This window comes from Squalius cephalus, assembly GCF_949319135.1.
Source record: "Squalius cephalus genome assembly, chromosome: 10".
Classification (NCBI taxonomy): Eukaryota; Metazoa; Chordata; class Actinopteri; order Cypriniformes; family Leuciscidae; genus Squalius; species Squalius cephalus.
The window spans coordinates 37,565,360-37,581,654 of record NC_137131.1 but is presented as its reverse complement, the minus strand read 5'-3'; the positions used below and the strand labels follow the sequence as shown (position 1 = coordinate 37,581,654).

Below are 16,295 nucleotides of genomic sequence, written 5' to 3'. Positions count from 1 at the left end.
TTGTGTTGGGTCTCTTCAACAAAACGAAAAACAAGACACTTTCAGATGGTCCCTAACATTGTTGTCATTCCTAATCAGATTCGAGAAAATGTGTCACGAGATGACTATGGAAAATCTTTACACTTCCTCCCAGCACAAATTCATATCTCACAAATAATGATCACGTCAAACACTAAAGAATTCCGTTCATTATCTATCAAGGTGTTTTTCTGTCTGACTTCACGTGACAGAGAAAAAAGCGGAAACAATGTTGTTGTTTTTTCAACGTCCGATGTGCAGTATAGAGGTTGGTCGATACTGTGAATGTACAGTTATACACGTGTTTTAAGGGATTACTGTTCATACTTTAAAAACGTAAGAAATGGAGAATGAAGAAAGATGCATCTCCAGCTGCTATTCGGACTGGATGTCCGGGATGCCCTCGAGTTTTTGGGACACCCCGCTGTGGAATATCGCCATACCCGGTAAATCTGATTATTTCAGTGTTTTTTAATTCTTTTTTACAATTAATTGATGGTCTTTTTGATTGATTATTTACACTTTGATTGACTATTTAACAATGCTTAACATCTGTTTACTATTTTTCCAGGAAGTCATGACACCATGACTTACTGTTTAGATCAGCAGTCCTCAGTACTAGAGTCTGCGCCGAAGGTGCTGCAAGTGCTAGACACATTATTTCCATGTATCGTTCGGCCCTGTATAATCAAATGGGCAACAACACAGGTAGTAACAGACATGATGATCCAAAACTGTATGAATTTATTTCTTAAGTGGAACACAAAAGGCAGAATGTTATCATGACTAACAGCCTCAGTCATCTTTATTGCACTTTCGCTGTAACAACAATGGTGACTGAGACTGTAATGCTGCCTCCTTTTGTGTTCCACAGAAGATGAAGAAAATGTCATGGCAGGGTTGGAACATTGCAAATGTGGGTAAATTATGACAGGATTTGATGATGTACAGCATTTTTTGTGGCTTTTTTTATTTTTTATTCAGGAGAACAGCATCTCTAACCAGCTGGATTTAGGCATTCGGTTTCTTGATCTAAGAATAGCTCATAAGATAAAAGACCCGAATAAAGTTTTCTACTTTGCACATGGGATCTACTCTCTTCTCACAGTAAAGGTACATCATCATTTTAAAAGAATGTTAAATCCTCATTTCACTCGAGAATAACTATGGTTGTGTTCTGGCTGTGTTATTTGCAGGAAGCGCTCTCAGATATTGCTTACTGGTTAGACCAGCACACCAAGGAAGTGGTCATCATTGCACTTTCTGCCTTTGATGGAATGAACCTGGATCAACACAGAGACCTCATTCAATTCCTCATAAGCACTTTTAACAATAAACTTTGTCCCAATCATGTAAGTATGTTTAATGTACAACATTTGCAACTTTAATAAATAACTTGAATCTTAAAGGGATAGTTCACCCAAAAATGGAAATTCTGTCATTAATTACTCGCCCTCATGTCGTTCCAAACCCGTAAGACATTTCTTTTGTCTACAGACAAAAGAAGTTCGTCTTCCGAAGTTCATCTTCGGAACATCGGATGAAATTTGAGAGCTTTCTGTCCCTCCATAGACAGCTATGCAACTACCACTTTGACGCTTCAAAAAGTTCATAAAGAGATCGTAAAACTAATTAATATGAATTGAGCGGTTTAGTCCAGATTTTCTGAAGAGACTTGATCACTTTATACGATGAACAGATTTTTAATCACTGTAATTCCCTTGTTATTTGTGTTATTTCAGGTCACACCCTCACTAAAGGAGTGTTGGGATCACAGTTATCAGGTGATTCTGTCATATGATGACTCAGCTGCTTCTGGACAGGAGGAACTGTGGCCCGGCTGTGAATATTGGTGGGCAAACACATCAGATCCAAATCATGTCGTATCCTACCTGGAGGAGAAAAAAGAGGAAGGGAGACCAGGTCAGTCACAATAAGGAACTGAGTTCAAATTGCACCAAATGATTAGGAAAGAAAGAGAATATCTTTCGTTAAAGGTTGTTTTTTCTTAAATAATTGCACCCACATTTTTTTTCAGAAAAGTTTTTTGCTGCTGGTCTGAACCTAACTGAGGATGCCAGGTATATAGTTTCTCATCCATGCCAGTCATTGCAAAGCATGACCCTGAGCTCCTATAGTCTGCTTTTGAACTGGGTCAAGCACCAGTGTCCAGGCTCAGGCAAAACATGTTTCAACATCATCTGTGCAGATTTTGTGGGGGCTTTCAGCAATGAGTTCTCCCAGCTGGTGATTGGACTCAATCAAACACTCTTAAAAGAGACTTGATCCTTAAAAATGCCACAAATGATGTTACATAAAAACGGTGTATTACATAAAATGTATCATCTTTATGCACATTATAATGATAGCGTTGTATTTTTACATATTAATAATTTTCCAGTCTTTTATGACGGTCCCTAAACTGTGAAGGGTAAAAAATGTTTTGTGCATTGCTGCCATCTAGAGGCAATATTTAGGTTCTTGTTTGTTTAGAAGATACATACTTCAAAATAATGTTACTTGCAGTTTCATTGTTACATCAATCTTTAAAAATGTCAAAGAACTTAATGTCTTTCCTGCTTTTTATTGGATGTTTGATCAAATGGAAAAGGCATATTTCTATAATCAAAGACTAAGTGGCTCAATAGATTATATAGCATTACCCGTCCAATGAGTCACGCTTAATTTTAGTAACATCCGATGCCTTGTCATGACTTCATCTATTGTTGACACTCTGTTTGGCTTTTAGTCCACGTGGGTTACATCTATGTATCTGTGGGGTCTAATTTTAGATGGCGCCTGTGATTGCACTTTCTAAGGTGCTTAACATTTATAGTATCTTAAGTGATAATCCCGTTCACTGATGCCTTTCACACTCAGTTTGTTTGTGTAGAGTGTATGAGGTAAATAAAAACATGTTTTTTTTTCTTATCTGAAAATTATCACAGGGAAACTTTTCAGAAAGTCTTTCCAAATTTATTGTAAATAATGTCTCAAGACAAAAGCAGAATTTGTTTCTTGGGCAACATTTTTATACCATGCAGAGACAGTCCTGGGTGTAATTTTAATTTAAAAAAATTCTTCCACAATTGCATTATAGTATAGTGTGCACTACATACAGTATCCAAAGTATGAGGGGAAAATGTGATATATTGTTAAATAGGTACGAAAATGTGTTAAAAGTGTCTCAAAACAATTTAAATTATATTTACATATATTGAAAAACTGAAAATAATATGACCAATATATATGTTTCACATTCTTTCTGGGAAAAGAAAGCTTCACTACAACTTCTGAAAATGAACAGCAGTGTTTTAGCATTAGTTATCTTAATTTATCTTTGTAATTAAAAATAAGAACAAAGAGGCAAATTACAAACAATAGGATGGGTATAATAAAACAGATTAAAAGTGCTTTAAGTTTTTCAGGTAGGTTTATAGTAGATCTATTTAACAGTAGCATTCAAGTAAGAAACAGTATCCGATAATTGTTTGCATTCACTTCAGACAACCAAGTATGTTTACAAGATTAAGACACTAAGACAGGCATTTTGACATAACTGTGTGTGTATATGACCGTTCGAGTGCAACAAGCCGCTAAACAGAACTCAATTGGGGTTCGCACGCTGTCCGAGAGGCAGCTTTCTGTGCGCACACTTATTCAGATATTGTAATTTCGATATATCGTGCAGCCCTACAAAGTATTTAGAACATTCTAAACAGATCTGGAGCAAAATGCTTCCAGAGAGCTTTGAGAATCCACTCCCTCCTCTTTCAAGTCCCCACCTTCTTCCTAAACAGATTACTCAGGAGTTAAAGGAGCCTGCATTCGGTTGCTGTGTAGTCTCTGTCAGGCTTAGAGCCACAGAGGAAACAGATGGGATAAGAAAACCAGGGGATCTTATTACAGAGGCTTAATCAGCAATCCAAGGCCTGTCCAGAACCCAGTCGCACAGCTTCGGCCCCTCACGGTTTCTCTTTCAGAGCTATTCATCTCAGGGACTGGAGATAAATACAGCTGTTTAACATGGAGAACGAGGAAGAGGAGGATGAAATCTTTACAACATTGCAGGGAGGATATGAAGGTCAGGAAGATGTAGAGGAGAAGGGGGAAGAAGAAGAAGAACAAGAGGAAGAGGAGCCGGAAACTGAGAGGAAGAGCAGTTGGGATATCCCCATTCCAAGTCGATCAATGGCCAGTCGCAGAGCTTCACTTCCATGCCCGGTCAGTACACAATACTATACTGTAGAAAGACACCAGTAGCTATGGGGGCCAAGCTGTGGATTTGTCTTACAAGCAGCCCACGAGCAGTTGATTCAATTAACACTTTTAAATAGTAACTCAAAGCCACACTTGCTTGTTAGGGGCTTTTTCCACAAGCAGTTTATTTCTCTTCCCTACTTAGTAAATTTGCCATTTTATGTTCATATTTTTTCTGTTTATTCTCTTATTTTTATTCTTACATCCATTATGTATGTATATAAAAGTAATGTTTAAAAAAGTTTACAGTGTTAACGTACAGTTTATGAACTATTCAACTGAATTCCATTTTTATTTCTCTTTTTTTTATTTATTTGACAGGTCTGAAGCTAAAACGAATTATTTTAACGTCAGTGATTTGTTAAATTATTCTTCAGCCAAATGATGCTTTTGCGAACATGATAATGTTTGCATAAATCTACACAATTTGCCTTACAGGAATGAAGACGCAATACAATTATGAATTATCATTAAAATGTCAAATTTTTACATAAAAACAATTCAGGTTGCAAATCAAAAGGTGCATCTCACAGCTGTGAAAATGCAAAATTGTCATTTTGATTTACAGGTTAGTGACATCAGAGATCAAAGTAGGACATCTTTTGCATAATCTAAACTCTAAGAAGAGTTTATCTTGAATTTACATTCCAGTGTTTGTACAAAACTGATTAAAGTAGTAGTCAGTAGTAAAGAGTCAGATATTTCAGACAGGCTAACATTAGTTTTTCTTTTTGCTCTGCATCTGCATCAAAACATGAGTTCAAATGAATAAGAAATATGTGGAATTCTCCACTTATCTTCCATGTGAACTCGTTGTACAAAATGCTCTTTGGATCATTTTCACATACTGGATAACATGGATCATCTGGTTTTACACAAACTTGTGAAGTTCTGTAGCTCAGTGCTGCTGCCATTACAGGGATAGTTCACCCCAAAATGGAAATTACATAATAATTTCCTTACCCTCGTGTGGTTGCAAAACTGTATGCATATATTTCTTCTACGCAAACAAAAACATATTTTGAAGAACATTGGGAACCAAACACCATTGAAGCCCACTGACTTCCATTATGTGTTCCATTTTGTGTTCTACAGATGAAACAAGTCATACAGTTTTGAAAATGAAAAGAGGGACAAATCAAATACTGCACCATTCTAAATTTTCAAAACTATTCTGAGAGTTGTCATGATTGTTATACTGTTATTGTTATAATTTCAATTGCAATGCAAAATAATCTGTATGTGCCTTTATTTTATGCATGCATATTTTTCAGGCTCAGCTGAACGCGATGCATCTGAGCCGCCTGCACTCTGCCACCGTGGCCCCAAGCCCAGCTCACCTGAGCCACCGGCTTCAGAGCGGTGAGGCCAGGCCATGCTCTCGCTCCAGCCATGTTGGCAATAATGAGGCAGGAATGCAAACCACATGTGAAAGACGCCCACATGCCATCCCTACCATCCCTGAGGTGCACGAGCCTCTGGAGAGAAAAGCCAGATTTAGGAGCCGCAATGTCATGTCTCTGGTTGGTGTGATTTATATGATTTTGCTTTATAATTGGTAAAGATGTGAATGATTGCCAATAAGGTTATTCAATCTCAGGGGCATTTAGATAAAACGAACATGAGATAAGATAATTGTATTCTGTCATGATACAGTGCTTTGGCAAGGCTAGAGAAATCTGAGGCTGTATCAGTGCATGTATAACGCGTACTAACACGCAGCTAAAAACTAAATGAATAAAGCTAAAAACAAACAGCAAACAACCTGTTGAGCTAATCTTAAATCTAATTTTCAGCAGTTTTTTTACACAACAGGGTTGTTGTTTTCTTACTTTTTTTTTTCTTTCACTCAAGTATAATATTTTGTGTTTGTGAGTTTTAAAGTCGACATGAAAAAAATATTTGATAGTCTTTTTTTCCCCTGTTATGATGTACATATGAGTGAAACAGCTTCTCAAACAAGAAAAAATGTAGAGCGGGACTTGATTTTGTCCATGGGGAATTGATTGGATGGTTGTGGTTTGCTATTGCTGTGAGTGCGAGTTCACACACGTTAAAGAGTTGTGTAAGCTCGCAAATACGATGTCAGGCACAGTAATTTGCTCTGGGCCCTTCCTGTTCACAGGAGTGATGAGATACTTCGTAGACTGTGCTCACTCAATGGCTGGCTGTCTAAGTGGTGTCTGCAAAATAATATAGAATTCATAGACAATTGGAAAAGTTTTTGGGGCAAACCTGACCTGTTGAAAAGAGATGGTATTCATCCCTATTGGGAAGGTGCTGCTCTTCTCTCTAGTAATATGGCACATAGTCTAAGAGCTCAAACATGAAATGGGGCTCAGGTCTGGAAGCAGACAGACTGGCTAAACCGACCGTAGCTGTCTCACGTCACCAAGGTCAGATAAATCCCATCACATAGAGCCTCTTTCACCTAGATATCATCATATAGAGACTGTGTCTGTTCCCCGAATTAAGGCCATACAAAAAACTCCTAAACCCATTTAAGGGTAAAAATTGAATTGATGTTCAACAAATAAAAAACAGATATAATACGGATGAACAAATGATAAAGCTCGGGTTGCTGAATATTCGATCCCTTACTTCAAAAGCACTTATTGTTAATGATATGATTACAGATTATAACCTAGATGTGCTGTGTTTGACTAGCCTGACGTCGTCATACTCAGATTCTAGTCAGAATATCAGTCTCCATTGAGCTGTGATTATGGGGCGTGTTTCAACCGAACCAGGAAAGAAAATGCCTCTGCACTCAATTGGATAGACCTATAACCAATCAGAGCAACGGAGAAACCACAATGACCACAGGGTTTTCATTGCGCCCCATCTTCTTAGCGACCAACGGGGCCAGCTGATAAATTAAACTTTTGCCCGAATCGCGTAGGAAGGACGGCAAAAACATCTTCCTGATCGACAAATGCCTCGATCGCGGTTCTCTATTCCTCTTTTAAAATTAATGCGCTGTCGATATCTTCTATAACAGACGTGATGGCGGCATCTTTGTTGTAAACAAATTCAACCCAATCGCTCTTTGGTGACGTGGTGACGTGGATGATTACGTTACTGTTGATCAACTGTTCATCATCGTATAAAGCCCGCCCTGACAATTTGATTTGTCCGAACAGCCCTGGTTCGAGCATAGTTGCTCCACAACAGATCAAGTCCAGCACGAACTTCCCGACCTCAAATGTTGTGGGCGGGGCTAAGTTCGGCTGGCATCCAGGCTAGTGTTTGACAGAAACCTGGCTAAAACCAGACGATTACATTACTTTAAATGACTCCACCCCCCAAGATTACTGTTATAAACATGATCCTTGTCTGAAAGGCAAAGAGGGAGGTGTTGCTGCAATTTATAGTAATATCTTCAGAATTACTGAGAAGTCTTGTTTTAAATATAATTATTTTGAAGTGTTGGTGCTTAATGTAACACTATCTAGTGTAAATGATAAATCACGTTTGAGATTTGTGCTGGCTACTGTCTAAAGGCCACCAGGGCACCATACAGACTTTATCAAAGAATTTGCTGATTGATTTTCTATCAGAGTTAGTACGGGCTGCAGATAAAGTCCTAATTGTTGGTGATAACCTAGAATACTGTCTAACACTTGATGGCTGCTCTGTCAAGTCTTCGTCGTCGGTTAGGAACCTGGGTGTGCTCTTTGATAACAATCTTTCATTTGAAAGTCACGTGTCTAGTATCTGTAAACCCGCATTTTTCCATCTTAAAAATATATCTAAATTACGCCATATGCTCTCATTGACAAATGCGGAACAATTAGTTAATGCGTTCATGACATCAAGGCTAGATTATTGTAATGCTCTACTGGGTGGTTGCCCTGCACGCTTAATAAACAAACTACAGCTGGTCGAAAACGCAGCAGCTCGAGTTCTTACCAGAACCAGGAAGTATGACCATATTAGCCCTGTTCTGTCAACACTGCATTGGCTCCCTAATAAACTTTATATACATTTTTAAAGATTGCTGATTACTTACAAAGCACTAAATGGTTTAGCTCTGCAGTACTTGAGCGAGCTCTTAACGCATTATAGTCCTTCACGTCTATTGCGATCTCAAAATTCCGGCCAGTTTATAATACCTAGAATATCAAAATCAACTAGTCTCTCCCCTGTGAAGGCCTCCTTCCCTTACCTTTACCTCTGTACAGATAAAACGTCTGGATAATTCCAGTTCACGTGGCAACGCGGAAACGATAAAAATTCTGTATTATAAATTTTAAGGTCAGACAAGTAGTTTGTTGAGGGTTGGTTTGTAAAGAAGGACTACACGCCTGCGCACATATATATTCAAACGCGCATTCCTATAGACTAAACACGTAATATGCATGTGCACACCATCAGCGTTCTCAGAGGTTCGTGTTTTTAAAGTTTGCGCTGAGAGAACTTAAGGGTTTTCTGTTAGAACAGTGTCGTGTTAGCGGCCCCTAAGTTAATAACTAATGATAGTTGCGACGGAACTGAATCAGTCAAAACTAACTTTAGCTGGATAATAACTTTATTCTAGAGCTGCTATAAAGCCAAAACAATCTCTGTTACTTTAATTTCCTATTATCACTGTAAAGCTGCTTTGAAACAATCTATATTGTTAAAAGCGCTATATAAATGAAGGTGACATGACTTGACTTGACTTGACTGTGATGTCATGTGAGTGACAGGTTGTCCCGCCCTCTTGACAGTAAACACATCATTACAGAAGTGAAGAGATGTCACATAGAAAGGGAGGGGAACTTATTTTGATTAAAGATTATGAGGCGACATGAATTTTCAAAAACATAATGGTATGCATGCACAGATAAATCATTTATAGTAAATATTGCAGTATTCCACAAAAAAATACTTTCTTAATACTTTTTACACCTCTCTTATTCACATTCACATTCCATTGATTATTTTATCTAAAACAAACTTGGATAAAAATGTATTTTTTTTACACAAAAGACGATATTTAGATAGATGTTTCCGTGTTTTTAATAAAAGTCAATGGGGTCCAAAGTTGTTTTGGGAGAACCATCATTTTAATTAAATGGACAGGTCACAAAAAAATGTAAAATGGAATTGCATTTTTGTATTGCTGTTCAAATATAATGTGGGGTGAAACAAATTCAGTTGGTTGATATAATCTGGTGTTTGTTTTGTAGAGTGATGCGGACAGTTTGTGTCTGATCTGTCATGACAACCTACGCAAAGGAGGAGGAGGTATCAGAGAGCTTCACTGTTCCCACAGCTTCCACAGTGAGGTAAAAGTTCAGACTTTATAAACTGGTAGCCGGCTTAGGTATTATAAATGGTCCAATTTAACATCAGAAATGTATTATTACCAAACATAAATGGCCCAGAAATCAGTACATTTCAGATTAGCTACTACCTTTTTTACATTTTAACTTCCTGTAGCTGGTGAGCCATTGTTTTCTCCTAAGAGTTCTTCCTCATTCTCCCTAACCATCTTTCAGACATGCCATTGTCCCATGTGGCTTGTTCTCTTGGGTATTGAGATACTGTCCTTTGTAAAGCTGCTTTAGTATATGTTGTTGAAAGCACTGTACAGAACATCTGAATGTAATTGAATATTGTGCCCCTTTTGCTGGTTTAGTGCATAGAGGAGTGGCTGTGGAGCAAGCAGACCTGTCCCACATGTCAAAAGCATGTTGCCATGCCAGAGCCCCTGTACTGGACATCTACCAGAGTAATAGTGCCCTGAGCTCTTCCAGCACCCATTCAAACTACCTTGGACATCAGCTTTTACAGGATGGTTACATGATGCGGACAACTGACGATGGATATGAAAGAAACAGCTATTTTCTAAAAAAGATGGTCATTTGATTTATCCAGGAGAAACCGATGGGCAGAACATCTCTCTGGACATAGGCCAATTGATTTTTGTAATTGTATTTACATATTAAGAAAATGATTGTTATTTTCTATCATGGTTATCTTTTTCTGCGTACATCTAAGCAAACTGAACAAGTTGCATGAAAATGTAAAATTGTAAAATGCACCTCACTATATTTGTAAGTAGTTTGGAGTAGGCATACTTGATATGTAAATCAAGAAGTTCTGTTTTACAAAACATGTTACTAATGTAATGCTTTCAACCAAAAAGTAGGCTTGCATTGTCAATGTGTGTACTTGAGTAATTTTGCTTCTTTACTATACTTAAGGAAGTATATATATTTGGGGAATTTGTACTTCATTTGTACTGAGTTCACACTGCATTTCACTGGTCATCCTTACATGGATTTATTATTGTATTGAAAATATGCACAATGAGTCTTACTAAACTAAAATAACATTCCTGTGAAGTTTACAACAATTTTGTTGAAAACAGCCAATAAAACAGATTTCAACGGGATTGTAATTGGTTCTGTATTCATCATGCATTTTGGCCCAAAGCAAGTTTTGTATTTATCATTGAAGAAGACCTTGACTCAAACACTGTCTGTGATCAGGGTTTAAACAATTATTTAGTGTGCATTAGGCTATTACACAATAACAATTTCACATCTGATGTGTCTTAGAGCCTTACATAGAACATGACATTGAGAAAATAGTGGTTAAACGGGTTATTTTGCACAGTTTTTGTGAAGTTACTGTAATGTGACCATCTGTTTTTGTGCTTCCTTTTCACTCAAGTCTAAATTCTTAATACTTTTTACACCTCTCTTATTCACTCGTCTGCATGTATTGTCTGCAAACATCCTAATGTCCACTTTATCCCATCGGTGTTGAATGTAATGCACAATGAGAGCATATTAATAGGTAACCATTAAGTGCAAACAAAACAGTTTCAGTACAGTGTGTGTCGATTCAGTACGTCGAACGTCATGACGTCGAGCAATCGTTACCGTGGCTACACACACGGAAGTTATATTGTGCACCTGTTACACTACCAAACAGGAAAAGGAACGAATCAATACAAATTTACTTGAACAAAGTAACTTAGCTTCGAGACAGTTTTTTTCAACTTGACACATCTTTTTTGGATTGTTTTTTAAACCAGTCAATCTCAACCTTAATGGACAAATTAAAGAAAGTTTTGAGTGGCCAAGATGGCAATGACGACCTCAACGTACTGCAGGTAGTTGCGTTTGACAGTCTGAGTTAGCCTAGAACTCGGTTTTATTCGCTATTAAGTTTGTTTACTCAAAATACACAGTGTTGTGGTTTCCTTTTGATTACGAATCTTTTGCTACTTGTTTTGTTGACTGCGTGTTTACCCGACTGTCATTCGCAAAAACTTCAAATCGGTCTATTTATGAATATCAAGATGATTTAAATCATTTTCTGAATATAACAACAACAACGTTGTTTTAGGGAGCGAATGAAGCGTCAACACTGGGATGGGGCACGCGCGTCAAGGGATTCCTCGCGTGCTTTGTGTCGGGCGTCTTGTGTTCAGTTTTGGTAAGACGAGAGCACAAATAGTCTTATATGGTTTAATTTTGTTGGTATATACAATAGTCGAACGTATTATCTTTCCTTACTTTTGTTATTCAGGGGACCTGCTTGCTCTGGGTTCCGAGAAACGGACTGACACTCTTTGCAGTCTTTTACAGTTTAGGTAATATTGCTTCTCTTTTGAGGTGAGTCATGCATCTTTATCTCCCCACCTTTGATTCGATCTCAACCAAGGCGTGTCACTGTTTATAATAGACAATGTTTGCACAGGCATGTGGCCAGTGACAAATACTGACTTTTTAAAAAACATTTTTAACAAATGAATTGATTTAGTAACTCTAAAATGTGATAACCATCAAGTGGAACGTGATAAAACATTTAATAGACCTATATTATCTCATAAATATGTGTGATTGTAAATCTCTTAATATTCTGTTTTCTGGGTCTGGGAGACCTTTAATAGCTCAAAAAATTCCTAACAAGTTTATACTTCAGGATTTTATACAGGATTGTATAAAGTAATCGAACGCATTGATAGCATCTATAAGAATCTGTAAGTCCATGCTGAGGTCCTGTGGGTGTGGATTCTTTTCAGCACTATGTTCTTAATGGGTCCATTAAAGCAACTCAAGAGGATGTGTGACAAGACGAGAGCTCTGGCAACTGGCATTATGATTGTAAGAATACACACACATACACAGATATAATTGACTGTAATGCATGAAGAGAGATTCAGTATTTCTTATCTTGTCTTATAATTTGTGGCCTCTTTGTGTAAACTGAACATTTGTGTTTTGAAAGACATGCCTGGTGCTAACCTTTTGTGCTGCCTTTTGGGTAAGTTGGTTTCTTATTTAACATGATTATGATTTGTTAGCCTAATGAAGTTGGTGTCATAATATGTAATACAATGTTTGTTTCAAATTTGCTTGATTATTATGATTAGTGATCCTTTGCTTTCCTTATCTTTTTTTTTTTTTTTTTTTAGTGGAAGAATAAAGGCCTTGCTCTGCTGTTCTGTATCCTCCAGTTTTTGGCTTTTACATGGTAAGAATCCAGATAGCTCTAGTTACACACACACACACACACACACACACACACAAAATATATAGGCTATTCAAGAGTTCTCACTTGTGAGCTATTACACACACTATTACTTTCACTCTTTCTCTCTCTCTCTCTCTCACACACACACGCACGCACGCACACACACATTGAGACCACTGTAATCTGAGATTATTATTATTTGAGTGTTTCCAAAATCAATGCAGGATAGTGCTAACTTCTAGTGATTTATTTCACTGATACACTTCAAATATCACACTCTCAGATTCCTGCTTCCCACTGAGTATGGGAGCACAAAATAACTGAATAATTATAATTATAATAAAAAAAATTTTTTAAAAAGGTTTATAAAGCCTATGGCTGTCACAGAGACAGTGCATTTACAACATTTACTTTCTCTCTCTCTCTCTCTCTCTCACACACACACACACACACACACTATATATATATATACACTGTGTGTGTGTATTAGCTCACAAATATGACTTATTTGTCTGTATTTAAATTACATCCCTTTTATTTTGCAGGTATAGCTTATCCTACATTCCATTTGCAAGGTGGGTTACTTTATATTTTCTAAACCATGCATTAAAAAAATGGCACAAATGGAAATCGACAGTCATTTATGGAGATGCAAATAAACTAGTTCAGAGATATAGCAACCAATAAAAAGTTATTACAAAAGGCAAAGACTGTCAGTGGCCCAATTTATCTGAACTTATTCTAGTAGTTCTATCTATTTAGTAGTGTTTTTTAGTGTTATTCTTGTGGTATTATGCATGACATGGTATATATAAATGTAAAATTGTGAAAATCTACCATTTCCATTTTAAAATACCAGTGTTGCAATTCATCAAAGTGCCTATTAGACTAAAATAAGGTCTTCAGATCAAAGCTGTCATTCTGTGGAAGCCAAAAAAAAGACACTTTTAGTAATCTCTGTTTTTGGCTTTGGCGTTTGTTTACCTTTGGCTGTTTGTTTTTATGTAGGGATGCAATTATTAAGTTGTTCTCCGCGTGCTTCAAGTGAGATGCCTCTACATTTGGCCTTGGCTGTTTCTCCGTGTGCTGCTCTGGCTTCAGCATTGGTTCTGCGTTCAATGCCACTCATGTACCCACTCTGCAACCTGGCACAGACACCACACCACACTACAGGCGCTCCGCTTGCTCTCCGTAACGGATGGACACTCAATCTGTGTGAACAAGCACACACAGACAAGTACTCTCTATCTCTCTCTCTCTCTCTCACACACACACACACACAAACACCTGTGCTTTACATTCAAGTGGGAAAGTATGAAGGATAAAATATGTAACTAGGTAAATTATTTGGTTTCGGACGCTGCCCTGTAACTGTAGTGACATGCTTGGTGAACAAGATGGAATTGCATATTTTATATTACATATTACATTTAACTGCTGGGTAATTGCTTAATAATTCCTTCCTATGTGCCTTTATCCACGGATTACTTGAGAACTAGATTGGGTAGAACTGTCTGTAACCAGTGTTGCTGTTTTTGTTCAGTATTTAGGTTTCTTTTCTTTTTCTTTTCAAGAAAAAATTGTTTTTGCTACCAAGGGTTTTCTATAATTGCATTTCAATTTTTACTTCAGATATTACCTGTAACAGATAAGTAATAGGATGACAGAAATGTCTTATTACTTATGTAATGGTATATTGCTATATTATCTATTAGATAAGTAAAATATTAAGCACTCATTTGGGTGCCAATGTATCTCTAAGGTTCATTCATCGTCGAACAATCCTACTGCTTTCAGTTAGCTTTGCATTGTGGCTTTTTCCTATGAATGTGTCCTTGTTTTTTTTTCAAATTTCCCTTTAAATGTTTTGATTTCAAGAATGACAACTGTAGTTGTTCCTCCTCATTGTCTTTTTAAATAGTTTTAAATAGTTTTGATTCACTGAAGAGGTTACTTTTTTATAGGTATAGAAGTATTATCCTTATACTATGAAAAAAATGCATTCCAGAATTATTTTATCATGACTGAAAATGTGGATTTCCCTTCATCAGGATTAATTTCCCATGTTTGTTTCATAATGAGTGCAATACTGCTACGAAAAATATTGGTGTTTTTTTTATGCGAGATGTTTAATAATTGTTATTGCTACTATATATTAACAATCGTTGCTATTAAAAGTTGTTCAGATTTATTTAGTCTACATGAATCAATTTCCCCTTCTCTAATTCTACTTTTATTTACATCTTGTTCTCAATGCCTGCATCAATTTCATTACTTTCTTTAATTCAGAGTACGTGCTGTCATTTAAGAAGCCCTCTTCCACATAATGCATCTATGAGTCTCAATAAGACTTTTATAAGGTAAAGTTCACTGAAGTGCGTAAGTCATCTCTATGGTGAAAGGTCAGGGGGCTGATTTTCTGATGTTTGATATGCAGGAGGATTCTCGGCTAATGAGACTCTATTTTTCGGATTTAAACTCTTTGAATCCTCTAATCTCCATGCGCGCGGCTGTGTGATTAGAGCGCCGGTCGCTGGATCGAGTTTCCGTTCATTCCCGTTCGCTGCAGAGAACATCCAGTATTTTATTTATGCTCCACATGGCTTGTACAACACTAAGCTCTTTGACAGTATGCCCTTATCTACGCCGTCACATATGAGTCCATCCTGTGAATCACAGTAGATGTTCTGATGTTTCATGCCAGTTAGAAAAATGAGATTGAAGTATCACGTACATGTCGTTCGTTAACTTAATTGTTTTAAGGAAATATGCTGGTTTAGCCTTTTTGTACAGTTACAATGTCAAAGAAAAAAACAAAACAATGACCTGATATCATATACATTTTAGTAGAGACCGAATGCTTATTTGCTCAATAGGCTAATTGTATATTAACCTATGGTTCAATATTTAAGTTTAAAATCCATGTGATCACATAGGCTATCATTGCTTTAATTTTCTGAAAAAGAATTGAAAAAATACCTTTTCTTTTTTCTTTTTTTTTACAGAAATTAAATATGTAGCCTATAAAGTTATGGAGATATCTTATTTCTTATTATGGTATTTCATTTGACCTAAGCAAAACTTTTAATAATAGGCTAATAAAAAAGTAATCCTGACTTTTTTAATCCTGAAAGTTTTAAGTCCCACAAAAAAAAAAAAAGAAAAAAAAAAGATTAATAATAATTATAATATAGGTGTAACCTAAATAACTAGGCTACATCACGCCATTTATAGCCGTACAATTCAAAGTAAAGTTTATTTAATAGACCTGATGAGTCTATAAATTGTGAATTTAAGATTACGATGAGTTTATCTCTAGCGCGCGCACACACACACACACGTCCTTTACGAGCTGTCCGTGGTTCTGAAAAGAAACATCGAGTTGTTGTTAAATTTGCAATACGCCTAACAGAGCGTGATTTACGATTTGTTGGAGACATCACGGTTTTCTTTGTTTTACGTAAATTATTTAAATGTAGCCTACGTTTATTTTTCTCTAATGTTCTTCCTGTCAGAAGTTTCGTTAGAACTTTCTGCGT

At 36.8% G+C, this 16,295-nt stretch overlaps 2 protein-coding genes across 2 annotated transcripts; both read left to right on the top strand.

Moving 5' to 3' along the window:
* The first annotated feature begins 47 nt into the window (after positions 1-47).
* LOC307166433 (PI-PLC X domain-containing protein 1-like) lies at positions 48-10,660 on the top strand. The gene is made up of 9 exons (XM_079884792.1): positions 48-464; positions 590-726; positions 1,003-1,131; positions 1,215-1,370; positions 1,761-1,941; positions 2,057-4,242; positions 5,553-5,801; positions 9,453-9,551; positions 9,905-10,660. The coding sequence occupies exons 1-6, from the start codon at positions 362-364 to the stop codon at positions 2,302-2,304; spliced, it is 954 nt and encodes a 317-aa protein (XP_079740918.1). The 5' UTR covers positions 48-361; the 3' UTR covers positions 2,305-4,242; positions 5,553-5,801; positions 9,453-9,551; positions 9,905-10,660.
* A 491-nt stretch (positions 10,661-11,151) lies between these two features.
* On the top strand, positions 11,152-15,903 carry sft2d2b (SFT2 domain containing 2b). Its single transcript, XM_079884797.1, has 8 exons — positions 11,152-11,389; positions 11,626-11,715; positions 11,809-11,894; positions 12,305-12,386; positions 12,511-12,546; positions 12,698-12,756; positions 13,302-13,331; positions 13,765-15,903. Exons 1-8 carry the CDS (start codon positions 11,327-11,329, stop codon positions 13,802-13,804), a joined length of 486 nt encoding a protein of 161 aa, XP_079740923.1. The 5' UTR covers positions 11,152-11,326; the 3' UTR covers positions 13,805-15,903.
* Positions 15,904-16,295: the final 392 nt, after the last annotated feature.

Excerpts from the sequence above, each read along its gene's own strand:
- LOC307166433 (XM_079884792.1), top strand. The coding sequence starts at position 362 with ATGGAGAATGAAGAAAGATGCATCTCCAGCTGCTATTCGGACTGGATG. Across the intron at positions 465-589 it reads GTGGAATATCGCCATACCCG|GAAGTCATGACACCATGACT; the intron begins GTAAATCTGATT and ends CTATTTTTCCAG. Across the intron at positions 1,942-2,056 it reads AAAAGAGGAAGGGAGACCAG|AAAAGTTTTTTGCTGCTGGT; the intron begins GTCAGTCACAAT and ends ATTTTTTTTCAG.
- sft2d2b (XM_079884797.1), top strand. The coding sequence starts at position 11,327 with ATGGACAAATTAAAGAAAGTTTTGAGTGGCCAAGATGGCAATGACGAC. Across the intron at positions 11,390-11,625 it reads ACGACCTCAACGTACTGCAG|GGAGCGAATGAAGCGTCAAC; the intron begins GTAGTTGCGTTT and ends ACGTTGTTTTAG. Across the intron at positions 12,387-12,510 it reads TGGCAACTGGCATTATGATT|ACATGCCTGGTGCTAACCTT; the intron begins GTAAGAATACAC and ends GTGTTTTGAAAG.